Source organism: Panulirus ornatus, chromosome 73, assembly GCF_036320965.1.
Source record: "Panulirus ornatus isolate Po-2019 chromosome 73, ASM3632096v1, whole genome shotgun sequence".
Lineage (NCBI taxonomy): Eukaryota > Metazoa > Arthropoda > Malacostraca > Decapoda > Palinuridae > Panulirus > Panulirus ornatus.
Window position 1 is genome coordinate 5,436,417 of NC_092296.1, and position 10,509 is coordinate 5,446,925.

General features: G+C 40.4%; 1 protein-coding gene across 5 annotated transcripts in view; it reads right to left on the reverse strand.

Annotated features, from left to right (window-relative positions):
* Nucleotides 1-10,509, reverse strand: part of sws (patatin like phospholipase domain containing sws) — a 90,035-nt gene that overhangs the window by 60,371 nt on the left and 19,155 nt on the right. For all 5 annotated transcript variants that reach the window (XR_011712618.1, XM_071661133.1, XM_071661134.1 and 2 more), the window contains exons 7-9: nt 9,614-10,146; nt 4,208-4,339; nt 194-317 (exon numbers count right to left, since the gene is read on the reverse strand). Coding sequence is in view for 4 of the 5 variants with exons in the window: in XM_071661133.1 (XP_071517234.1) it covers nt 194-317; nt 4,208-4,339; nt 9,614-10,146 (789 nt within the window). In the remaining variant the exon portion in view is untranslated. The remainder of the gene's footprint in view (nt 1-193; nt 318-4,207; nt 4,340-9,613; nt 10,147-10,509) is intronic.

Below are 10,509 nucleotides of genomic sequence, written 5' to 3' on the forward strand. Positions count from 1 at the left end.
ACTTCTTTTATTCATCAATACTCCTTTCATACAATTCACCAATCAAAGCACAAAACTTTCGTAAGAGACCACATGCATCTTTGGTGGGAATCAACAGCGAAAGAAAGGCTTTACCAATTCTCTTACGAAGCATCACTACCCTGACTATCCCTCATGGAAGTCAAAACAGGTTATATATGCAATGTTTACTTACAATGCCAACAAGGTCACCCTTGCCATATTCTGCAACAACTTCCTTCCTTCCATCTTTGTGTGTTATCACTGAACGCAATCGACCACTCAAAACTATGTACGTTGAATCTGTTGGCTGGCCTTGCCTGTAAACAACAAAAAAAAAAAAATTTTTTTATTTATCTATTTTGCTTTGTCGCTGTCTCCCGCGTTTGCGAGGTAGCGCAAGGAAACAGACGAAAGAAATGGCCCAACCCACCCCCATACATAATGTATATACATACACGTCCACACACGCAAATATACATACCTATACATCTCAATGTACACATATATATACACACACATACATATATACCCATGCACACAATTCACACTGTCTGCCTTTATTCATTCCCATCGCCACCTCGCTACACATGGAATACCATCCCCCTCCCCACTCATGTGTGCGAGGTAGCACTAGGAAAAGACAACAAAGGCCCCATTCGTTCACACTCAGTCTCTAGCTGTCATGCAATAATGCCCGAAACCACAGCTCCCTTTCCACATCCAGGCCCCACACAACTTTCCATGGTTTACCCCAGACGCTTCACATGCCCTGATTCAATCCACTGACAGCACGTCAACCCCGGTATACCACATCGATCCAATTCACTCTATTCCTTGCCCGCCTTTCACCCTCCTGCATGTTCAGGCCCTGATCACACAAAATCTTTTTCACTCCATCTTTCCACCTCCAATTTGGTCTCCCACTTCTCCTCGTTCCCTCCACCTCCGACACATACATCCTCTTGGTCAATCTTTCCTCACTCATTCTCTCCATGTACCCAAACCATTTCAAAACACCCTCTTCTGCTCTCTCAACCACACTCTTTTTATTTCCACACATCTCTCTTACCCTTACATTACTTACTCGATTAAACCACCTCACACCACATATTGTCCTCAAACATCTCATTTCCAGCACATCCACCCTCCTGCGTACAACTCTATCCATAGCCCATGCCTCGCAACCATACAACATTGTTGGAACCACTATTCCTTCAAACATACCCATTTTTGCTTTCCGAGATAATGTTCTCGACTTCCACACATTCTTCAAGGCTCCCAGGATTTTCGCCCCCTCCCCCACCCTATGATTCACTTCCGCTTCCATGGTTCCATCCGCTGCCAGATCCACTCCCAGGTATCAAACACTTTACTTCCTCCATTTTTTCTCCATTCAAACTTACCTCCCAATATAAATATAAAAAATATAAAAAATCCTGGGGGCCTTGAAGAATGTGTGGAAGTCGAGAACATTATCTCGGAAAGCAAAAATGGGTATGTTTGAAGGAATAGTGGTTCCAACAATGTTGTATGGTTGCGAGGCGTGGGCTATGGATAGAGTTGTGCGCAGGAGGATGGATGTGCTGGAAATGAGATGTTTGAGGACAATGTGTGGTGTGAGGTGGTTTGATCGAGTGAGTAACGTAAGGGTAAGAGAGATGTGTGGAAATAAAAAGAGCGTGGTTGAGAGAGCAGAAGAGGGTGTTTTGAAGTGGTTTGGGCACATGGAGAGGATGAGTGAGGAAAGATTGACCAAGAGGATATATGTGTCGGAGGTGGAGGGAACAAGGAGAAGAGGGAGACCAAATTGGAGGTGGAAAGATGGAGTGAAAAAGATTTTGTGTGATCGGGGCCTGAACATGCAGGAGGGTGAAAGGAGGGCAAGGAATAGAGTGAATTGGAGCGATGTGGTATACCGGGGTTGACGTGCTGTCAGTGGATTGAAGCAGGGCATGTGAAGCGTCTGGGGTAAACCATGGAAAGCTGTGTAGGTATGTATATTTGCGTGTGTGGACATGTGTATGGGGGGGGGGGTTGGGCCATTTCTTTCGTCTGTTTCCTTGCGCTACCTCGCAAACGCGGGAGACAGCGACAAAGTATAATAAAAATAAATAAATAATAAAAAAATATAAAAAAAAATATATAAATATAATCTATTCTCAATGAATCCATCGATTCCCTACTGATCTTATACCCACACATTAAAGGTGATCAACTCCATTCTAGAGTATCATAATATAGATTATTTTTTTTTTTTTTTTTTTTTTTTTTTTTACTTTGTCGCTGTCTCCCGCGTTTGCGAGGTAGCGCAAGGAAACAGACGAAAGAAATACAAAATGTGAATTTCCTGCTACACAGTAATGACCAACTCCATTCCAGAGTACCCTAAAATACAGACAAGTTCATTATATATGATATATAGAATGTGTATTTACAAGCAAATGGATGAAGTTATGCCACTTAAAATGGACATTTGCAAGCAAAATAAAGAATCTAAGCTTAATAAACATGCAATTTTGTAATATTCGATATGACTATCTACCGAAAATAGTCAAATGGAATCCAAAACATTCCTTATGAAGATATAAGGATAACAGAATTAAAATAACGTATCAATTACTGTACTATGTTATCTACAGTATAGGCTCTACCTATAATGGATATTCCATACATAACAGCTTTCTGGCGAGATAAATACTGAATAATAAAGCCTTTACTGTAGAACAGTAAGTTCTACCACTCATGAGAATTAACAAATGCAATTGAGAATAGGAGTCAGTAACAAGACAGCAGGAATATCAAACTGAAAAAATCGAAATAGTAATCATGATATGGTTTCCAGTATCAAATCAATATCTTGTTATCTCATTGTAAAAGTTTCCAGGGTGGCCAAACAATAGGAGAAAAGTGCTTCTAAAAAGAAAAATTCCTCTTACCTAATTGAGGTTTCCTTTATCATAAACCAAACATTCTTTAAATATTATTTCTCAGAACATCCCAAATGCAAGTAATAGGTGGTAAGCAGCTACTGAACAAGTAGGTATATTACTGATACAACTCGCCTAGGTATTGGGAGGGTTAGCAATGGCTGTATAGTGAGCCAGCACTTTAGTAATCATGTTGTACTTCTTTGACCCAGGAAGCTGCTTTTCCTTTCTAACTCGCCCACACGTGGACTGCTGGTATTCTGTCCGCAAACATACAATCTCTCCTTGCCACAAATAACAGTTGACAACACTTAACTCGCACAACTCATTCTTGTCAATGTTTGATTTCCCTTCGGTGAGCGCTTTATGTTAGCTCTGCCTTTTAGCAAAATGGTAGGAGTAATAGATAGAAGTATTAAGTAGGAACATAACATGAGCTTAAGGTAAAAACATTAGACTTGATGGTCTTTCATGGTGTAGTAGTTAGCATTCTTGACCATGATACATTCACAGAGTGCATAGGTCCAGAGTCAACCTAGCTGTTCATCCACTCTTAAGGATTGGTAGATAAAATGGTACCTGTATATATTCATATCTGCTTGCCTTCATCCATTCCTGGAGCCACCCCATCCCACAGGAAACAGCATCACCACCCCCTGCTTCAGCAGGATAGCACCATGAAAACAGACAAAAAAGCCCACATTCGTTCACACTTGGTCTCTAGTCATCATGTTCTACCCTAAGTTCCCACGTGCACTTTCATGTAGTGATCACATCATCAGGGGAGATACAGGAAAGAAATACAAGTCAGTTGATGTACAACAAAGAGACATAGCTAGGACGCCATTAGGTAAACAAGTGACTACTCAAATGGGTACATATATCACTAATGGGATGGCCAATCCTGTCTCTGCTCAAGAAAAAAGTAGGTAGGAGCATTAGGTACTAGTAGTAGTTTGGAACATTAGGCAGGAATATAAAGTAGACACATCATGTAGTAGTTGATAACATTAGGTAGGAGCCTCTGTAAACTTAACTACAGTTGCTGTCTGCAAGTGGCCTATTAAGGGTAAGGCACTAAAAGCCAAGAAGCAGCACTGGGGTTTGACAGCTATGGAGAGAGTTTTGCCATGGCCACCCCTTGAGGGAGTCCCCAAAGGACACAGGCATCAGAGACATAGAAAGATATAGAACATCCTAATTCTTAATGGAATGCATATAGTTACCCATTACATGTAAATCTTCCCTATATTCAAAGAAGTTCACTATACTGTACTTACTTGTAAAGAGCTCTTCCAGATTCCAAATGCTCCCAGTCAAGAGCAAAATCAATCTGACGAACAAATGGGGACATCCGGCGGATGACTGTGTTGGCGACGTGTAACACCACTTCAGGAGTTTCCTTGATTATCCTTCATATTAGAAAAAATACTTGAAATTATTAACATGTAGGATTTTACACTTGAAATTACTATACTATACATATCCTCCCCTCCTTGTATTAACTTTCTAAAATGGGAAACAGAAGAAGGAGTCACGCGGGGAGTGCTCATCCTCCTCGAAGGCTCAGAGTGGGGTGCCTAAATGTGTGTGGATGTAACCAAGATGTGAAAAAAGGAGAGATAGGTAGTATGTTTGAGGAAAGGAACCTGGATGTTTTGGCTCTGAGTGAAACGAAGCTCAAGGGTAAAGGGGAAGAGTGGTTTGGAAATGTCTGGGGAGTGAAGTCAGGGGTTAGTGAGAGGACAAGAGCAAGGGAAGGAGTAGCAATACTCCTGAAACAGGAGTTGTGGGAGTATGTGATAGAATGCAAGAAAGTAAATTCTCGATTAATATGGGTAAAATTGAAAGTTGATGGAGAGAGGTGGGTGATTATTGGTGCATATGCACCTGGGCATGAGAAGAAAGATCATGAGAGGCAAGTGTTTTGGGAGCAGCTAAATGAGTATGTTAGCGGTTTTGATGCACGAGACCGGGTTATAGTGATGGGTGATTTGAATGCAAAGGTGAGTAATGTGGCAGTTGAGGGAATAATTGGTATGCATGGGGTGTTCAGTGTTGTAAATGGAAATGGTGAAGAGCTTGTAGATTTATGTGCTGAAAAAGGACTGATGATTGGGAATACCTGGTTTAAAAAGCGAGATATACATAAGTATACTTATGTAAGTAGGAGAGATGGCCAGAGAGCATTATTGGATTACGTGTTAATTAACAGGCGTGCGAAAGAGAGACTTTTGGATGTCAATGTGCTGAGAGGTGCAACTGGAGGGATGTCTGATCATTATCTTGTGGAGGCTAAGGTGAAGATTAGTATGGGTTTTCAGAAAAGAAGAGTGAATGTTGGGGTGAAGAAGGTGGTGAGAGTAAGTGAGCTTGGGAAGGAGACCTGTGTGAAGAAGTATCAGGAGAGACTGTGTACAGAATGGAAAAAGGTGAGAACAATGGAAGTAAGGGGAGTGGGGGAGGAATGGGATGTATTTAGGGAATCAGTGATGGATTGCGCAAAAGATGCTTGTGGCATGAGAAGAGTGGGAAGTGGGCTGTTTAGAAAGGGTAGTGAGTGGTGGGATGAAGAAGTAAGAGTATTAGTGAAAGAGAAGAGAGAGGCATTTGGACGATTTTTGCAGGGAAAAAATGCAATTGAGTGGGAGAAGTATAAAAGAAAGAGACAGGAGGTCAAGAGAAAGGTGCAAGAGGTGAAAAAAAGGGCAAATGAGAGTTGGGGTGAGAGACTATCATTAAATTTTAGGGAGAATAAAAAGATGTTCTGGAAGGAGGTAAATAGGGTGCGTAAGACAAGGGAGCAAATGGGAACTTCAGTGAAGGGCGTAAATGGGGAGGTGATAACAAGTAGTGGTGATGTGAGAAGGAGATGGAATGAGTATTTTGAAGGTTTGTTGAATGTGTCTGATGACAGAGTGGCAGATATAGGGTGTTTGGGTCGAGGTGGTGTGCAAAGTGAGAGGGTTAGGGAAAATGATTTGGTAAACAGAGAAGAGGTAGTAAAAGCTTTGCGGAAGATGAAAGCCGGCAAGGCAGCAGGTTTGGATGGTATTGCTGTGGAATTTATTAAAAAAGGGGGTGACTGTATTGTTGACTGGTTGGTAAGGTTATTTAATGTATGTATGACTCATGGTGAGGTGCCTGAGGATTGGCGGAATGCGTGCATAGTGCCATTGTACAAAGGCAAAGGGGATAAGAGTGAGTGCTCAAATTACAGAGGTATAAGTTTGTTGAGTATTCCTGGTAAATTATATGGGAGGGTATTGATTGAGAGGGTGAAGGCATGTACAGAGCATCAGATTGGGGAAGAGCAGTGTGGTTTCAGAAGTGGTAGAGGATGTGTGGATCAGGTGTTTGCTTTGAAGAATGTATGTGAGAAATACTTAGAAAAGCAAATGGATTTGTATGTAGCATTTATGGATCTGGAGAAGGCATATGATAGAGTTGATAGAGATGCTCTGTGGAAGGTATTAAGAATATATGGTGTGGGAGGCAAGTTGTTAGAAGCAGTGAAAAGTTTTTATCGAGGATGTAAGGCATGTGTACGTGTAGGAAGAGAGGAAAGTGATTGGTTCTCAGTGAATGTAGGTTTGCGGCAGGGGTGTGTGATGTCTCCATGGTTGTTTAATTTGTTTATGGATGGGGTTGTTAGGGAGGTAAATGCAAGAGTCTTGGAAAGAGGGGCAAGTATGAAGTCTGTTGGGGATGAGAGAGCTTGGGAAGTGAGTCAGTTGTTGTTCGCTGATGATACAGCGCTGGTGGCGGATTCATGTGAGAAACTGCAGAAGCTGGTGACGGAGTTTGGTAAAGTGTGTGGAAGAAGAAAGTTAAGAGTAAATGTGAATAAGAGCAAGGTTATTAGGTACAGTAGGGTTGAGGGTCAAGTCAATTGGGAGGTGAGTTTGAATGGTGAAAAACTGGAGGAAGTGAAGTGTTTTAGATATCTGGGAGTGGATCTGTCAGCGGATGGAACCATGGAAGCGGAAGTGGATCATAGGGTGGGGGAGGGGGCGAAAATTTTGGGAGCCTTGAAAAATGTGTGGAAGTCGAGAACATTATCCCGGAAAGCAAAAATGGGTATGTTTGAAGGAATAGTAGTTCCAACAATGTTGTATGGTTGCGAGGCGTGGGCTATGGATAGAGTTGTGCGCAGGAGGATGGATGTGCTGGAAATGAGATGTTTGAGGATAATGTGTGGTGTGAGGTGGTTTGATCGAGTAAGTAACGTAAGGGTAAGAGAGATGTGTGGAAATAAAAAGAGCGTGGTTGAGAGAGCAGAAGAGGGTGTTTTAAAATGGTTTGGGCACATGGAGAGAATGAGTGAGGAAAGATTGACCAAGAGGATATATGTGTCGGAGGTGGAGGGAACGAGGAGAAGAGGGAGACCAAATTGGAGGTGGAAAGATGGAGTGAAAAAGATTTTGTGTGATCGGGGCCTGAACATGCAGGAGGGTGAAAGGAGGGCAAGGAATAGAGTGAATTGGAGCGATGTGGTATACAGGGGTTGACGTGCTGTCAGTGGATTGAATCAAGGCATGTGAAGCGTCCAGGGTAAACCATGGAAAGCTGTGTAGGTATGTATATTTGTGTGTGTGGACGTGTGTATGTACATGTGTATGGGGGGGGTTGGGCCATTTCTTTCGTCTGTTTCCTTGCGCTACCTCGCAAACGCGGGAGACAGCGACAAAGTATAAAAAAAAAAAAAAAAAAAAAAAAAAATACAACACAAGCACATGCTCCTCAATATGTACACCTCTCACCAACATACTCCTGCAATCTATAGTAGTCTTAAATTACTCCTGCAATCTATAGTAGTCTTAAATATCACATTCTGTTTAACTTGATCCTGTCTATGAGAAAGCTACCACATTCAAAAAGGTCCAGATTAGCCGAGGGTCTGGTTTCCAAAGTCTGGAGTCGATATAGTACTTTGTATCGCACTTTTCATATTACAAAGCAGTGCAAGGGAAAGTGGCTAGTATATGTGGGAAGAATAAGGAGTTTTATTTCCTTCTTTATCTTGAGAGTGCTTTCAAACTCTACTCACACTTCATTCACAGGTACAGCACTGATGGTGAATAACATGAAAATATGGAGAAATATTACACAAGTTCACACTTAAAATAAGTGACGATAGCGAGTAGGTGGCATTTAAGAGGAAGATCTTGGAGGTGTATTTTCTTTGTAAATATTCTAGCTCTTTACCTGCCATTTGTAACCAAAGCCTTCCATTACCCCATGTTAATGAATAAAGAAATTCAGTAAAGTTGTTATGCAAATTCAACAAAAATAGGATTAGTGGGAACACCTTCCCTCACGGCCTCCTTCCTCCTTAGGTAATTCTACTAAAAATCACACTCTGAATCCCTCATTTCTTCATATTTCACATGTTATTCTTAATTTCCTCACAAAATGATACCTATCATTTGTATTCCTCTTCATCACTTATGTCATCTAACAATCTAAACATTTTCTGTGGACTTGCCACGTACCTACAAACAGCAGGTCAATAGCCATGCACTCAATGGTGGTTGTAAGTGTACTGATGAGAGTAGAATTTTTTGTGCCCCTTCCTAGTAATGACAGACATCTGTAGGTTACTAGTGGCACAATAAACCAGTATGAAATTTACTGGAAGACTGGAAAAATTAACCCCTTAAGCAAATAGATTTCCTGGTGTTTTTGAAAATGGATCTTCTAGTTAAAAAAAAAAAGTGATGACATAGGAACATAAAAATAAAACTGATCAAGAAATTGAAATAGGCCTTGGCTTGTTCCAGGAAAACTAAAAAATTATTGTAAAGGAATATCGCAAAGACAATGCTAAGCACCAGAGAGCCTGGCAACAACATGACTGCCGCCACCTTATCTATATAGTTCTGATGCAATTAAGTTCTTTTATCAAAGTGACTTACTTAACCATATCACTACCTGGATTACTAGATTCTTCACTGCTATAGAACTATGCTCAATTTCATCTACACTTAGCTATCTATTGCAACATACTTTCCATATCATGGCTGAGGGGTAACTGATAATCTCATGCATAATTGTTGAACAAGCAAGCCTTAGGTATCTTGCATAACCATCATACACGAGCTGAAAAACAAAAGTGACACAAAAGCACTGATTGTAGATCCAAGTGATATCCCCTCTACAAAGCAAATGTAAATTTGTGAGATGTCTGATTAAATGGTCAAAACAAATGATATTGACAGTTTTTCATAAGAGGACATCAACTGATGTTAGCAGCAACTCAAGTGTTAATTTTCACTGCACACACTATGCTGTTTTGTCTGGAAACAAAGGTCTCAATTCAATCCTCTAAAATTGCACACAAAATAATTCCAATGCATAATGATAATGATTTATCATACAAGAAATACTTCTAGCTCTGAATAATACAATCAATGCTCTTTTGCATTCCCCCCGTAAAAAATTGATTAGATCATAATATACATTTTTCATCAACCTATTTTCTGCAAAGTATCCTAGGTGGCCATGCCATCTTCTTCTCAACTTTTTAATATCCCATATCTTCATTCTTAATGTACTCTCCAAATTCCAACTGCACAAATAAGTCATCCATACGCAAATCATCAAAACAAGCTTCAAATACCAGTTGCCAATTACAAAATTTTGTAATTCCTGCAAGACAAAAAAGAAAAAATAGAAATACTTACGCAAAAAAGGTTTCCTTGGTAATACTGGCTATACGTGTTGTATGTTTGGCTCTCACAGTAAAAAGCGATGGATCTCCCGATAACACACTCAGACCTCCAACAAGGTCGCCAGGATAAGCAGTGAATAGCTGAACATCCCCTACACCATCATGTGCATGTTGAGACACTATCAGTGAACCCAAGAGGATGTAAACAAGTGCTGCTTCCTTCATCGAATCCTGCTTCATTAGAAAGGAACCAGCTGGAATATCTCTAACTACTACTCCACCTTCCAAGATTTCATCTGATTCAAGATGTAAAAGAGCCTGAAACTTTTCAGTAGCAAGTTTAAGAAAATAGTTTTCATCTTTTTCATCTTTTGGATCAACTAAAACAATCTTTCGCGCACTACTCTGTTTGGCAGGTGTATCTGGACCTCGCTGGTCCATTTCTTCCTCAACTTCGCAATCTGGTGTAGATCCACTGTCTCGCTTCACCTTGCTGGGTGAGGAAAGCGAAGGGGCAATGTTCCCACTACTCCCACGCCTTGGTACCTGCACACATTTTCTTATCAGTCCTTCTTTGAAAGCAAAGCCTTACCAAAAAAAAAAAATCAATGCCATGAATCACCTAAAAACGTATCCTACTTTACACTTCTGACTTCATAAATTTTTTATCTAAGTCTTATGAGATAACTCACTCTGACCTGTACAATGAATTCTATTTCAAATTTTCTTTGTAATGGAATGAAATGAAAAATTCTAAACTTATGATAACCCTCTTAAGTCGTAAAAAGCTTACTGGGTACAATAGGAAAAAAATTCATATTCAAAATAAAACCACAGACATGATTCTTAATAGAACAAAACAAAAAGATGATGCAATGGAAGTGAAGGGTGAAAAGGTGATCCAATATA